The 16,655-nt window shown below is 40.2% G+C and overlaps 1 protein-coding gene across 21 annotated transcripts in view; it reads left to right on the plus strand.

Moving 5' to 3' along the window:
- Nucleotides 1–12,998, plus strand: part of mipol1 (mirror-image polydactyly 1) — a 379,557-nt gene extending 366,559 nt beyond the window's left edge. For all 21 annotated transcript variants that reach the window (XR_013579490.1, XR_013579491.1, XM_078562782.1 and 18 more), the window contains one exon: nt 12,161–12,998. Coding sequence is in view for 19 of the 21 variants with exons in the window: in XM_078562782.1 (XP_078418908.1) it covers nt 12,161–12,227 (67 nt within the window). In the remaining 2 variants the exon portion in view is untranslated. The remainder of the gene's footprint in view (nt 1–12,160) is intronic.
- The last annotated feature ends 3,657 nt before the right edge of the window (nt 12,999–16,655 follow it).

Consider the following 16,655-nt stretch of genomic DNA (forward strand, 5'->3'; position numbering starts at 1 on the left):
ATATGGCTGATCTGGTTCAGTTTCTGGTCAATGGTAACACCCAGGATGTTGATAGTGGGGGATTCAGTGATGGTAATGCCACTGAACATCAATGGTTGGATTCTCTCTGTTGGAGATGATCATTGCCTGCAAATGTCACATGCTATTGATCACCCCAAGCCTGAACATTGTCCAGGTCTTGCTGCATATGGGCACGGACCGCTTCAGTATCTGAGGAGTTGCGAATGGTGCTGAACATTGTGCAATCATGAGCAAGGGATGGAGGGAAGGTCATTGATGAAGCAGCTGAAGATGGTTGGGCCGAGGACACTACCCTGAAGATCTCTTGCAGCGATGGCTTTTGATTGAGATGATTCACCTCCAACAACCGCAGCCCTTTTCCTTTGTGCTAGGTGTGACTCCAACCAGTGGAGGGTTTTCCCCCTGATTCCCATAGACTCTAGTTTTGTTAGTGCTCCTTGATACCACATTCAGTCAAGTGCTATCTTGATGTCAAGGGCAGTCACTGTCACGTCACCTATTGAGTTCAGCTCTTTTGTCCTTGTTTGCGCCAAGGCTGTAACAAGGTTAGGAGCTAAGTGGCACTGGCGGAATCCAAACTGAGCATCAGCGAACAGATTATTGCTGATTAATTGCCGCTTGATAGCACCATCTACGACACCTTCCATCACTTTGCTGATGATTAAGAGTAGACTGATGTGGCGGCAATTGGCCAGGCTGGACTTGTCCTGCTTTATAGCGACAGGACATACCCGAGAAATTTTCCACATTGCCGGGTAGATGCCAGTGTTGTAGCTATACTGGAACAGCATGGCTAGGGGCACGGCTAGCTCTGAAGCACAAGTCTTCAGTACTATTGCCAAAATGTTGTCAGGGCCCATAGCCTTTGCAATATCCAGTAACTTCAGCCATTTTTTGATATTACTGGAGCGAATCAAATTGGCTGAAGTCTAGCATCTGTGAAGCTGGGGACCTCAGTAGGGGTAGAGATGGATCATCCACTCAGCACTTCTGGCTGAAGGTGGTTGCAAATGCTTCAGCCTTGTCTTTTGCACTGATGTGCTCGGCTTCTCCATCATTGAGGATGGCGAAAAAAGCCTCCTCCTCCAGTCAGTTGTTTAATTGTCCACCACTGTTCACAACTGTATGTGTTAGGTCTGCAGAGCTTAGGTCTGATCTGTTGGATGTGGGATCACTTAGCTCTGTCTATCACATGTTGCTTCTGCTGTTTGGCTTGCAAGTAGTCCTGTGTTGTAGCTTCACCAGGTCGACATTTCATTTTTAAGTATGCCTGGTGCTGCTCCTTGCTTGGCCTCCTGTACTCTTCATTACGAAGATGCAAACATACAAAATAGGAGCAGAAGTAGGCCATTCGGCCCCTCGAGCCTGCTCTGCCATTCAATAAAATCATGGCTGATCTGCTTGTGTTTTGAATTCCACATTCCCATCTGCCTCCGATAACCTTTGATTCCCTTGCCCAACAAGAATCTTATCTACCTCTGCCTTAAAAATATTCAGTGACCCCGCCTCCATCGCCTTCAGTGCAGAGAATTCCAAAGTCGCACAACCCTCTGAGAGAAAAAAATTCTCCTCATCTCTGCCCTAAAAGGGTGACCCCTAATTTTAAAATCCTTCATCACCTGCTGCAGACCCAGTCTAGCAGCTATGTCCTTTAGGACTCGGCCAGCATGGTCAGTAGTGGTGCTACTGAACCACTTTTGGTGATGGACATTGAAGTCCCCCCCACCCCAGAGTACATTATACCCTTGCCGCCTCAATGTTTCTTCCAAGTGGTGTTCAACATGGCGGAGTATTGATTAATCAGCTGAGAGGGGGAGGAGGCAGTAGGTGGTAACAAGCAGGAGATTTCCTTACCCATGTTTGACTTAATGCCATGAGACTTCATGGGATCTAGCGTCAATGCTGATGACACCCAGGGTACTTCCCTCTTGACTGTATACCACTGTGCTGCTACCTCTGGTAGGTCTGTCCTATGGTAGGACAGGACATACCCAAGGAAAGATGATGATGGTGTCTTGGCCAATGTCTGTAAGGTATGATTCCGTGAGGATGACTATGTCAGGCTGTTGCTTGACTAGTCTGTGAGACAGCTCTCCCAATTTTGGCACAAGCCCCCAGATGGTAGTAAGGAGGACTTTGCAGGGTCGGCAGGGCTGGGTGTGCTGTTGTTGGTTTCATTGCCTAGGTTGATGCCGGGTGGTCTGTCCAGTTTCATTCCTTTTAGACTTTGTAGCAGTTTGATGTAACTGAGTGGCTTGCTAGACAATTTCAGAGGGCAGTTAAGAGTCAACCACATTGCTGGCGGTCTTGAGTCACATGTAGGCCAGACCAAGTGAGGACAGCAGATTTCCTTCCATAAACCGCATTAAGCAGATGGTTTTTATGACAATCGACAATGGTTTCATGATCACTATAACTGAGACTAGCTCTTAATTACAGATTTATTAATTGAATTTAAATTCCACCAGCTGCCATGGTGGGATTTGAACCCAGCATATTAGCCTGGCCTCTGGATTGCTAGTCCAGTGAAATTACCAGTACACCACCACCTTCCCAGATCATCAAATCCAAAGATTGTTTACTCCTATTTCCCCAACCTTACCCAGCTCTGTCCGTACCTCACTTGAGCAACGCTGGAATTGTTATCTGTGTTATTGTTAGCTCCACACTTGTCTTCTCCAGCAACTTCCTCACCAGCCTCCTAGGTTAACACTACACAATCGCCAACACAACCAAATCTCTGCTGCTTGCATCTTTTCCCAGACTATTTATTGCTCGTCCATCAGCTCTTTCATTACTGACCTCAGAGAATTGAATTCAATATCATTACCTTGTTTATCCATGGTCTCATCCCACCATTTGATTGTCAGCTGGGCTCACTGGTACCACTCTCACCTTTAAATCAGAAGACCTTGTGTTCAAGCACCACTCCAGCTTAATCACATAATCTAGTCACTTCAGTGAGAGAGTGCTCCATTGTCAGAAAGTGTCACCTTTCAGTTGAGACACTAAGCTGATGCACCATTTGTCTGTTCTGCTGGACATGAAAGATCCTGAGGTACTATTTGAAGAAAAAAAGGGAAGTTCTCCCAGTCCCCGGCTAATATTTATCCCTCAACCAACATAATCAAAAACGGATTAACTGGTTGTTACTTCACCGCTGTGTGCAAATTAGCTGCAACATTTGCCTATAAAACAAAAATGACTGTACTTCAAAAGTAATGCATTGGCTGTGAACATGAAAGGCACTACATAAATTCAAGTCTTTCTTATTTCTTATTATCTCTTTAATGGTACACTCAGCTCTTTCCCACTGCTTGACATCAATTTCTCCTCAATAAAATAACTTAGGACCATATATATTAAGGCATTATATGAATGTGAATTGTAGTAATGCACAAAGTTTTTCTATCTTTATATTTTTGTGACCATGTTCTTAAGTACTTTGAATATAAACAACAGCAATCATTTTGCATATCAGTTATGTCTGATTCATGCATACAGCATCAAAATCAAATCTGTTTAAAATTTTGGTTAAATTATGTAATTTGATCGCTTTTTTTGCTAAGATTGTCACTCTCAGTTTGAGTAACTGAATATAGGCCACTTTGTGGATGGCTTCTCAGCACTCGTGTCTAGTCAACCTACATCACAGTTCTACCACTTGTCTCTTCTGTTGCTTTCCAGGCATTCCTTCTGTAAGTTTGTGCATATAGATGCCAGCCAACTATAGGAAAGGCAGCATTGGTGGAATGAGAAAAAGAGTTAATGTTTCAGGTCAATGAATCTTTCCTCAGAGTTCTGATGAAATGTCATCTACCTGAAATGTAAGCTCTGTTCCACTCTCCACAGATGCTACCAGACCATCTGAGTATTTCCAGCACTTTGTCTTTTCGGTTTTTATTTCAGCTGTCAAGCATCAGCAGTATTTTGGTTTTGCAAGGATAGGACTGGTCTTGGTTGTGATCCATTCCATGGTCAGCTAAATAACTAGTGGTCTTACTGTTCAACTTCAGACATAAAGGGCCTGATTTTAATTCTATATATGAATGGGTTTTAAGTGAGTTAAAATAGGCTGAAACAATGGCTATTTGTGTGGCATACCAGATGGCTGTGGAACCATGCAACTGCATGAGCTACAATCATAGGGAGATTAGTAGTGAAGATAGAAAGTTGGAAAGAAAAGGGAATCCTAGTTTGCCTCCTGTCATTACCCACACAAAATATTATAGGCCACTGAAATTGTATCAAGCAGCAAACATTCTCAATTTCGAATCATCAGCCAAAAAACCTATAATTAGTTATCTTTTTTGAGGTGATACACCTTTAAATATTGAAGTATGTAAAGATTATAGCATGTGCTGTATTGTTAGAATTCTTTTTTGATGACGATCTGCATCGTGTATTTAGTGTAGGGGGACATAAGCTTTTTAGCTTTATGATGACATGGGGCCTCAGGACCACATATCAAGTTTAAATCCATGTTCTCATTAATGAGAAAATGACTTATGTTAATGATACTAACAAATCTTGGTATTCTAATTTAGAATTTATTCCCCAGTAACTTCTTAACACAACCAAAAACCCCATGCCAGTTTATAGGTTACAGCACATCCTCAGCAGATACATAGCCTTGTATTTAAAGTCCCAAATATATCCCAGCAATTCAACAGGCTCTCTTCTCCCTGCCTTACCAGAGTGAATCTTCCAGTGTCCTTTTAAACAAAGTCTTCTTCACTCAATCTTCTGAGCATACTAGAATGAGCTTCTAGCAGCAAGGCACCACTGCTAACTCTTTAGCCTTCAACTGAGTGAGATGAGAGTGGCTGCCTTGACATCAAGGCTGCATTTGAATGAGTGTGGCATCAAGGAGCCCTAGCAAAACTGGTGTCAATAGGAATCAGAGTGGGGGAGCTGTCCGCTGTTTGGAGGTCATACCCAGCACAAATGAAGATGGTAGGAGCTCAATCATCTCAGTTCCAGGGCATCACTGCAGGAGTTCCTCAGGGTAGCCCTTGTCCCAACCACCTTCGGCTGCTTTATCAATGACCTTCCCTCCATCATAAGGTCAGAAGTAGGGATCACTGATGATTTCACAATGTTCAGCATCATTCACGACTCCTCAGACACTGAAGCAGTCCATGTCCATTTACAGCAAGACCTGGATAACAGCCAAGCTTAGGGTGATAAGTGGCAAGTAATGTTTGTGCCACACAAGTGCCAGGCAAGACCATCTCTAATAAGAGAGAATCCAACCATTCCCCTTGGCATTCAGTGGCATTACCATCACTGAAGCCCCCACTACCAACATCCTGGGGGTTACCGTTGACCAGAAACTGAACTGGACTAGCCATATAAATACAGTGCTTCAAGAACAGATCAGAGGCTGGGAATTCTGCGCAGAGTAACTCACCTTCTGACTCCCCAAAACCAGTCCGCCATCTACAAGGCAAAAGTCAGGAGCGTGATGGAATACTCTTCACTTGCCTGGATGAGTGCAGCTTCAACAACACGCAAGATGCTCGACATCATCCAGAACAAAGCAGCCCACTTGATTGGTACACCATCCAACACCTTAAGTATCCACTCCCTCCACCACCGATGCACAGTGGCAGCAGTGTGTACCATCCACAAAATAAAGCGCAACAACTCACCAAGGCTCCTTCGAAAGCACCGTCCAAACCCACAACCTCTACCACCTAGAAGGACAAGGGCAGCAGATGCATGGGAACATCAGCACCTGCAAGTTCCACTCCACGCCACACAACGTCCTGATTTAGAACTATATTGTCGTTCCTTCACTATTGCTGGGTCAAAATCTTGGAACTCCCTCCCTAACAGCACCGTGGGTATACCTACACCACATAGACTGCAGCAGTTCAAGAAGGTGGCTCACCACCAATTTCTCAAGGGCAATTAGGGATGGGCAATGTAAATGCTGGCCTAGCTAGTGATGCCCACGTCCCATAAAAGAATTTTAAAAACTCCCTACAACAAGCTTCGTTCCTTTGAAACAGCACTCTGCTTGGTGATTAATCCAAAAGCCGTCCTTTCCTTCTGTCTGGCACAGCAGCACCTGCTTTCAGTCTGCCTGCTTCTCAGAGTCTGTAGGTCTCCAAGCAGCAAGAACAGCTGCCTTCTCATTTCTGTTCATGTATTAAAGCTTACACCTGACTTTCAATAGGGCTTGACCTGGGCCCCATGGCAACCAGGTCATATGTGCCTATCACCAGCCCAAGCTCAGTACTACTTCACCCCATCCCCCATATCAGGACATTCTGTTTTACCTTAGATTAAAAGAGACAGTTTAAAACATAGCTGTCTTCTGAAGTCTAGCGGTCATAATATAGATATCATTTTAGAAGACATTTAAGTGTAATCAACAAAAATAATTCCATACAAACTGAGACCAATTTGCAATCCACTAATATCACTAAAGATACCTATTTCACATTAAAGTGCCATCAATGACAGACACTGATATTCTTGTTGCCAAAGGCACTTTAACGGAAAGAAGATTAAATCTACATGACTGATGACACAAGGGCGCAACTTAAAATGAGCCCTGAAAGCAGAGGTCAGAGGCATGGAAAATTAACATCACTTTGCATTGGTCATCCACTTGTTGGCATTAAAAAGTGGAGAGTGACACTCAGTGGTCATAGGTCTCTATGGGTGCAGCTCATCCTGAAACTACTCAACCTAAGTAAAAATGCCTTTATTTAAAATGGAATGTTATACATTTTTTCATTAACAGTAGCACATATTTTACAAGTCCTGGTACTCAAATACAGTACTACTCCATAAAGTCAAGTAGCAAACAGCCCTTAGTGGCACAGTGTTATACCACCACAAAATCTCCATAGAATAGGGAGGTGAGGACAGGTAGAAGACCACGTTAAAGACCACAGGGTAGAAGTTAGAGACATTTGCTTGGATATTAACAGGCAGGTGGCAGAGTTTTGAATGGAAGTCTGTGTTTCAATGTCACAGTATGCATCTTTTGTCATTGACAAATTCTCCACTCAGAAGTCAGCCTGATTGGCGGTTGGGTGGGGAGGATTCTGGCACAGGCTGCAGTGTTGGGGAAGTGGTGGGGGTCGATCCTGAGGTTTTGTTTTATTCATTGGCTAGGCTAGCATTTGTTGCCCATCCCTAACTGACCTTGTTTAGAGGCCATTTAAGAGTCAACCACTTGGAGGCAGGTGAAGATGGCAAGTTTCCTTCCTTAAAGGTCTTTAGTGAACCAGATGGGTTTTTACAACAATTGACAATGGTTTCATGGTCATTAGACTTTTAATTCCAGATTTTTATTGAATTCATTTTATTAAATTAAATTCCCGCTGTGGGGGGAATTCAAACCCAGATCTCTGGATTATTAGTCCAGCGACAATACCACTATGCCATCGTGGGTGTGGGTTCTGATGGTGGGTGCGGGTTGCGGGGGGAGTATTCTGGTTTACAAGCAATCCTGTAAATGCACTTATCTTCTCCCCTCGCTGTCCTCACCTCCTTCAATTACCAGTCTTCCCAAGGCCTGGGAAAGCCAGCCAACCACTGTAAAACCTGAAAAGCAGGTTAAATTAGAGGCTGTTAATCTCCTTAAAATGATTACACTGCCAGCCTGCCTCCGTTAAATTGGGAAGTAGGTGGATTAATGTCAGGTGATTTTTAAAATTCTAATGTCTGCCCAAACCCCACCCCTTACATTTGAAATTAATGATCTTTTAGTGTAAGAATACATTTTTGCATAGCTGTATAAAATAACCTCTACCCTGTCAAAAAAAAGTGCTTAATCTCTCTGACAAATGTGTTTTAGCAATTCACATAAATTACTTTTTGAAGTCTAGCAATTGTTGTTATATCTGTAAATGTGGCAGCCAATTGAACACATCAAGATTCCACAAATAGCAATGAAAGGAATATCCTGTTTAAAAAAAAAATGCTGTTAAGGATATGGGAGAACTTCCTGCTCTTTTCGCTAAGTGTTATATCTTTAACCACCTGAACAAGTGATATGATCTCAGTTTAACATCTCATCTGAAGAGCAGTTACCTTAAGCTGTACTGGAGTGTCAGGTCAGATTATAGGATCAGGAGTAGGAAAAATAATGGAATCCTTACTAAAGGAGAGAATAGAGGAACATATAGGAATGAGAAATATAATAATGAATAGTCAGCATGAATTTCAAAAGGGAAAAATCTTACTTGACCCAACCTTATTGAATTTTTTGAGGAGGTAACAGAGAGAGCAGACAGTGGTAATGCAGTAGATGTGTTTATCTGGATTTTCAAAAGACCTTCAGTAAGGTGCCCCATAATAGACAAATGAATTAGGGTGGAGTCAGGGGACAAGTGGCAGAATGGATGGCTAGCTGACTTCAAGACAGAAAACAGAGAGTGGGAGTAAAGGGTAGTTATTCACAGTGGCAGAAGGTGGGAAGTGGTGTATCTGCAAGGATCAGTGCTGAGACCGCTGCTGTTCACAACTTATGTTAACAATTTGGACTTTGAAATCAAAACACAATTTCTAACTTTGCAGCTGACACCAAATTGGGGGTTGGGGGGGATAATCAATACTGAGGAAGACTGCAACAAATTACAGGAGCATATTAATAGATTTGCAGAGTGGGCAATAATTGACAATGAAGTTCAACACAAATAAATGTGAGGCAGTACATTTTGCTATGAAGAATAGGAAGGTCACATTACTTGGAAGGTGCAAGTCTATGTGAGATAGAGGAACAAAGATCTCGGAGTATAATTATATCAATCACAAAAAGTTGCGCCACAGGTTAGCAAAGCCATTAAAAAAACGCACACCAAGCACTAGGCTTTATTTCTAGAGGGATATAATTGAAAGTAGGGATGTTATGCTGATCATGTATGGAAGCTTAGTTAGACCACACTTGAAGTATAAAATGCAGTTCTGGTCACCACGTGATAAAAAATATATAGAGGCACTGGAGAGGGTGCAGAGAAGATTTACAAGGATGATACCAGAAATCTGGTTACACAAAAAGGATTGACAGGTTGGATCTCTTCTCTCAAAAAAAGACTGAGGGATGATCTAATCAAGGTCTTTAAAATTATGAGAAGTTTTGATAGAATGTGACAGTATAAAATAAAGGGAGAGCCTCTAAAGAAGGTGCAGGAACAGAGGTCCTCGGTATATACATACATAGGTCATTGAAGATGGCAGGGCATGTTGAGCGAGCAGTTAATAAAGCTTATAGTATCTTAGGCTTTATTAATAGGGGCATTGAGTCCAAGAGTAAGGAGGTCTTGTTGGACTTATATAAGACACTAATTAGACCTCATCTGGAGTACTGCGTCCAGTTCTGGGAGGCATACTTGAGGAAAGATGTGAAGGGAAAGGGTACAGAGGGGATTCACAAATGATTCCAGGGATAAAGAACTGTAGCTATGAGGATAGCTTGCAGAGGTTGGGACTGTTTTCCTTGGAGAAAAGAAGGCTGAGAGGAGACTTGGTAGAGGTGTTCAAGGTCCTGAGGGATATGGACATGGTTAATAGTGAGAAACTGTTCCCACTCAAGAGAGCATCAAAAACTAGAGGGCATAGGTTCAAAATAATTGGCAAAAGGAGTAAATGTGATGAGAGGAAAAATGTTTTCACCCAGAGGATGGTTGGAGCCTGGAACAAACTTCCTGAAAGAGTTGTGGAGGCAGGTTCGATCGAGGTATTCAAAAGGGAATTGGATTGCTACCTGAAAAGAGAGAATGTGCAAGGTTACGGGGATAAGGCAGGGGAGTGGGACTAGGTGGAATGCTCTTTCAAAGAGCCAGTGCAGACTCGATGGGCTGATTGGCCTCCTTCTGCACTGTAACGATTCTGTGCACACATAGAGAGTATTTCCTCTTGTGGAACAGAGCATAAGAAGTAATCAATATAAGATAGTCACCAAAAAATTCAACAGGGAATTCAGAAGAGGTTTCTTTACCCAAAGAGTGCTAAGAATGTGGAACTCGTTACCACAGGGATTGGTTAAAGTGAATTGTATAAACGCATTTATGGGGAAGCTAGACAAGCATTTGAGGGAGAAGGGGATGAGTACAATGGTAGATTTAGATGAGGAAAGATGCGAGTAGGCTCGAGTGGAGTATAAAGAGGAGCATGGACTGGTTTGGCTGAATGGCCTGTTTTTGTACCTATTACACTTTATAATCCTATGTATATGTTGCTAAAGTAGGTTTGAACCCACAGCCCTTCCAATTCCAATAGATAGTATACTCTATTTATACGTACATATATATAATTAAATTAAGATTCAACAACTATTGCAAAAATTCTCATGACAAAGGAAGGCTGGAAACTATTATTTTTACCATTGTGATGTAGGAATATACAGCTTTTTTTAAAAATAGCTATTTCACACTAAAAGCTTAGATATAAACACAAGAATATACAGTTCGTAGGTGCTATACTTTCAAATAAGATTTTTGAAGTTTGAAATGAAAATGTCAGGAAAGCAAATTATTATAAAAGTCTATTCTTTCACAGTTTTATTTAGATATCTTTTAACAAAATAGGAATTAATATCATTAACTTGGAATCTGTTTAGTTTCTCAACTTGGATTTTATTCATTAGTTTTGCAATGAAAACTTGTGTGTATTCCTTGGGAAGGATGTAAAGACTCATTAGTAACTACTGACAGGCCTAATTCATCACAATGAGCCTAAGCAATGCAGCATGAGAATACGAATGAATATGAAATAATTGCACGTCAATGTGACTGACCCCTCAGCCTTGAAATCCATGACAGATCATGAGGGTTGATAGAGGAGAATCTGACTCTCTTTCTAACACAGCTGTGAGAAAAATGTGGCTGGAACCAAGTACTCCTTATATGATGTAGCTGGTAAAAGAACTGAGAGGAGCAGGGAATTTAACACATTGGTGCCGAAAGTTGCTTCATTGATGGAAGCTGAAGAGAATGTAAATTTCCTGGAAGAGACAAACTTGGCAATGAGAACAGAACTCTTCTAATGATTTCTAATGTGAACTTTAAAGTTACAGCTAGTATCCCCAAAACCTAAATCTAGATGAATTGTAATTTTTTTGGGGTGGAAGGGGTGCTGGAGTTCAATTTAAAATAAGTAATTCTTTCCCTTGTTTGATGACCAAAGTCAGTAGGAATTAATGTTCAAATTGTTTGCAAACAGTAGTTTCAATTTTATGTAGTGAAAATCCTGGAAAATTAGGTGCCTCATTTTTTCATGTTACATATCTCATTAAATATTAGCTTTTCCAATTCATGGAGTAGTCACATAACATCATGAATCTTGTATTGGTCAGCTTTGTGACTTACTTGTTGAAAGTATTCAACAACAAGATGTTATGTTACTGGTACTAGAGATGGCTCTTTTCGGCCGCCTGCATGCATGATTGTTACTTATAAATCAATATAGATGTGTAGTAATGTACAAACTTCCATCTAAGTGTTTTAGGCAAACTGTAAATGAACACACAGGTCAAAGCATCTCTAGAAAATACTATAGACCATAGTCTGATAGCTTTAGGCATGCAGCTGACATTGCAATATCTGCCACAGTTTGAGAATAGAATTAAGTGCATGTCATGTAAGCAAAAATATTTAACTGCACACATGTTCAGTATCAGAGAAATGTTCCAAAGATATCCCAAATAGACTTCAACTATTTAAGTGTTGTCAAATCAGTCTGTCTTGCACTGGCTGTTGCCCAAAAGATTGTAATGCTTGGAATAAAATCTGAATCTATTTCTAAAGAAAACTGAGGATCTAGCAGCTGGACAATTAAATCTAAAATTTTGCATAGTTTGCTAACAATTTAATGATATATGATTTTGGGGATTAGTAAACTTTTACAATATGCTTCATGAATCAAGTAAATAAAAATACAATAGAAAATGTATCATGCGCATTATAAAAACAGGGGAACTTAATAGTTCATCTCCTGTTTGGAGAATGATAAAAATCTTGAAAATAAAATCTAGCGATGAGTCTGCATCCTGTACCAGTGTCTGTGTTACACAGTACATCTTTGTTTTCTAACGACCACCATGCAGCCTTCCTACAGTGCAAACACTGCCTCTTTCAGCCTATGAATTCCTAATACTATTCCACTTTTCTTCCTGCAGGTTGGAACGGCTGGTGGATGTCCTGAGGAAGAAGGTTGGAACAGGGAACATCAGGACGGTGATCTGATTGAGTAGCAACGTCTGGCAATGTAGTCACATCTGGTGACCAGGCCATTCTATTCATCATTATACAAATAAAAAAGCCTGGTCTTAGCAAACAGTTGTTGTAACCAGCACACTGAAATAACATTCCAAAAATATCCAAATCTATTTTTTTTTGAAGTCTGGAAACTTGATAGTATTCTGTATTGGCATAAGTTGCAGACATCCAGGAGACACTTTCAGATGCACCGATTTTTACCAGGAATTTGTAAGATGTATGCATATTCATTCTGATAATTTAGAATTACTACCTAATCAGAAATGCTGACTTAAATTCAGTAAAAACTCAATAACACTTGCTTACTAGTTAGAAAATATCCCATCTATAGGATGTAAACCAAATTATATTTTTAAACTTTTGAATCCAGAAGAGAGCAGTGCAGGTTGAGTAGATGTTTAATGCCTAGTGTTGTTTTGACATCAGTCCTTGTGGCCTTTTTTCCTAATATTTAACTTTTTAGTAGCATACTACCATGTATCAGTAGCATTATTCAGAACAACATTGTTAGTTCTTTATGCAAGCCTTTACATTTTTAATTTGTTCAGAGTTTATATCTAAATCACTGTGGTAGTGAGATAAAGAGCTGTGTAAATTTGTTAATGTTGAGTACATTTTAACTTTCTGGAGGTCTAGGGAATGGGGTTGAATTGTGAGCTTTTCAACGCAAGTCTCCTGTCTGTATTTTACATGATTTCTTATTTAACTGTCATCAAGGAATAAATCCACCAAAAGTTGTATGGTACAATCTATTGTGAATGTATTTGGAAGTGACATAACTCTCAAAAAGACACACCAGACACTGAGCTTCTGGTATCAGTTCAGATTTGAAGCGGGCATTTGTAATTGGTGTTATTGTAGCACAATCGAAATTTGTTAGTGTTCGATTTGGTGCCAAATAGCCGATTGACACGTACATGTAATAATCTCCTTTTCCTAAAATGTGACCGTTTTAATACTTAGAAAATATACCAAAAACGTTGCTATTCCGACGGCTGAAATCGAAATATAATGAAGGTGTGCTCGCACATTCAGATGCATGCGGTATATTCAAATTTGTATTTGTACCATCTATGAATTGGGCTGCACTCCATGTATTCTAATTATGTGAAGACACGAACTTTTAAATTGTCAGCACCTCGAATTACAATGCTAATAAAAGATTACAAAGAAAGCAAAAGAGAGAAATAGCAAATGTGAAATGTTCAAAAGTGCAGATATGCGGTTGTGTTTCATATGAACCCAATGCAGTTTCGTTGCTATGATTCTCATTGAAAAGGGGCGGGTATCGGCAGAAATATGGAATGATCCTGCATGTGGGGGTTTACTGGCTCAGCTGGAGAACATTCACGTTTCCATGGGTCTATTATCACTTGAGGTTATTTGTTATCTCAAAGATTTTAACTTTGACTTTTGGTTTACAGTGGTTAATGCTCTAGTAGATGCAAAAGTGATTAAGGAAACAATGCAAAGAATTATTTTGCTTAATTAACTCCACGCGCAAAAAAATATGCAGATACCCTGTCGAGTAAGTGAATCAGCATCAACCTATGTTTATAAAAAGTATTGTCAATAAGGCGTGTTTAAGGAGATAACAATCTAACGCATGAAGACACGATAGTGTCTGAAATGGAATAGCCTAGTTTCTTGTCAACTCAAAGGCGAAATATGATTTCCTCTTTTAAATTATCCAGGTTTTGTTTAGGAATTATGTTACACTTTTAAGTCACTAATCAGCCGCAATAATTTTTGTTCAATGCAATTTTCAATTTCGATGTGTTACATTTATAAATGTAATTAAAATCTCCTCCACCAGAAATATTTAGGGGCGGGAGGGTGGAAAGGGACATTCCTGTTATCCTGCAGCACATTTCTGAGCGCAGCTTTTTTTAAAACTTGGACAATATTGAAAAAAACATAGAATTGTATGCGATAGCTATAGAGAAAAATCATGTTTAAGTATTAATGTATTTGGACAAAATGAAATGTCTACCTGACTACAGCAACCGCTTGCATTTACATATCCGTCCCTAACGCACATTATCTCTGGGCGTTTTACGAGGGGTGAGGAGTAAGGGAAGTAAGACGGGGAAAATAAGCTGGAAGCTAACAGCAGGATACTAGGGTTAGACTTTTAAAAGTCTTAAAGGAGGGGAGAAAAGTAGCTATGAACAGTAGCCTGATACCGTTTAAGAAGTAGAAACATAACGAATAAGACTGAAACACGGTTAAAATATTCAATCTAGATGTGCGTGATAAAATTTGAGGGGACGAGTCCCTGAATTCGTGTAAGGCGGTTTGTGCGGGGGTAATGTTGAGGGTACGGAATATAACAAAAATGGAAAATAATTAGAAAAGACGAGCATTGGCACCACATATGTATGTAGATTATATATAATCATCCATGTATAATACGGAAGAATGAGTTGTTAAACGGGAATCCTGCCTTGCACGATCTTCCTGTGAAAGTAGGTGAGTTATGTAAAAATGACATGACCAGATTTCGGTTCTTTTCTTCCAAGTGCAGAAGTTAATTGTGGCGTTGAATCGAATTAAATTTAACAAAAGACAATCCCAAAAATCCATTAATAAGACGACACTTCATAACTCTTAATAGGAATTCTAAGGGAAATTTCTGAAGACGGGATCAGAAATATTACGAACTGATGTTTATAGTAAGCGTTCTTTGAGCAAGTCGTGAGAATCACCTCCTCTGAAATTTCATGTTTGGGATTTTTCGTGGTATTCGTTTCAGTGGATATAGTGGTAAACCGGGGGGAAGTTTAAAATTCTTTCATACAAAAGCTGCTTTTATCGTTGAAGTGTATGGTAAGCATTGGATAAATAACCTATGTCTGACCGCCATAACCTCAAAGCCTGGTGAAGGAGCTGGACCACACCTTTCATGTGTGTCTGACAGTTATCCAATGTATTCAGAAAGAAGCTAAATAAATGATTTCCAGGTCCCCAACCATGTAAAGGTCTAAAAGATCCCCCTCTGAGTTTTGCCAAATTGACTCACTTTTGCGGTTGTTATTCGAAAGTGGAATATTCGAGAACCCGGAGAAAGGGAGGAAATCGCGGGCAGTTCTTGATAAAGTAGATTTGAGAAGTTTCTAGGTTTAATAGATCTACCATGTGATTGCATTTGTAGTATCATTTATATGTAACTATTATGTCAACTTGAAGACGAACAATAACCTGCTGGAGTCAGCCAACTGCATAACATCTCACCCCTGTTGAATTGACTCCTAAAATTGACCCTTTCCCACAAATGAATATAACTTAAATTCCACTGGTGTTTCTGAAAAAAGTTGCTCATGTGAGTTGCATATCAAAGCGTTCTACAAACTATTTATCTCCGTTATAATGTAGGTCGAAATTGTCCTCATTTGCTGTCAACCTGTGCGAAATTATAACATATATGAAAAATTATCATTCAAAAAGCATTCAGTATAATTTTTAATATTGGTTGTTTTACTTTGCTGCTCCAGTTACTTAGAAATCATGTTCCCCCTTTGTAAATCGGAGGTGCTATATATTTCAATCTCAGTCTCCAGATTACTATAATGCCTAGTTTGTGAGAGCATCGATTACGTGTGAACACTGGTGATGCTTTTATTGGATCTCCCTTAGATGTGACCGTGTAAGTTTTTGTTCTGACAGGGGCTAGCTGCTGAGTGTCCCTCCCCTCCAATAAAGAACACCATTAGATCTTGTAGAATCCACCTCCAGCCGTAACCCTGGAGATGGCACAACCTGGGTGTCCTTGCTCTAATACCAAAGAGTCCGCACTGGATGTTTTCTGTCCTAAGTCGTTTTCTGTTGTCGATAATCCTGTGCTGTCAAATAAATACATTGTCTCAGCTGTTCAGTCCAACATCAAAAGAAAAGTGGCCATGTGAAGGGGGGGGGGGGGAATCTTTCTCTTTAAAATTTACGTGTCGACTAAATGTAAAGCTCTTTGTCAATTATGACATTAGCAGTAAATTATTTTAGAATAATAACTATATGGGGAGCACTGATGAAGTGATAACGCCTCAGTTGTTGGAAATGCAACAGATTATGTTACACGCTTGCTCATCCAACAAAAGACGATGAAGCCTGATTAACCATTTTGAAACGGAAAAGATGTCGACAAGACTACAAAACAACTTTTTATACGGTTTAATTAAAAACGTGTTACGAGGACAGAAAAGATGAATGCGATCTGAGAAAGCGTGGTTGATCCGGTTGCTATAACGACAGTAAATCTTCTACGTCTGTTGTGTTTCATACACTCCTGCTGCAACCAACACCTGCTACTGCACCAACTAAACACCAGAAAAAGTCCGAAGCACGTTAGCAATATCACTCCCAATTATTGTACAAATAATGTCTTATTTAAGGTCAATA

This window comes from Cetorhinus maximus, chromosome 18, assembly GCF_964194155.1.
Source record: "Cetorhinus maximus chromosome 18, sCetMax3.hap1.1, whole genome shotgun sequence".
In the NCBI taxonomy this organism is placed as follows: domain Eukaryota; kingdom Metazoa; phylum Chordata; class Chondrichthyes; order Lamniformes; family Cetorhinidae; genus Cetorhinus; species Cetorhinus maximus.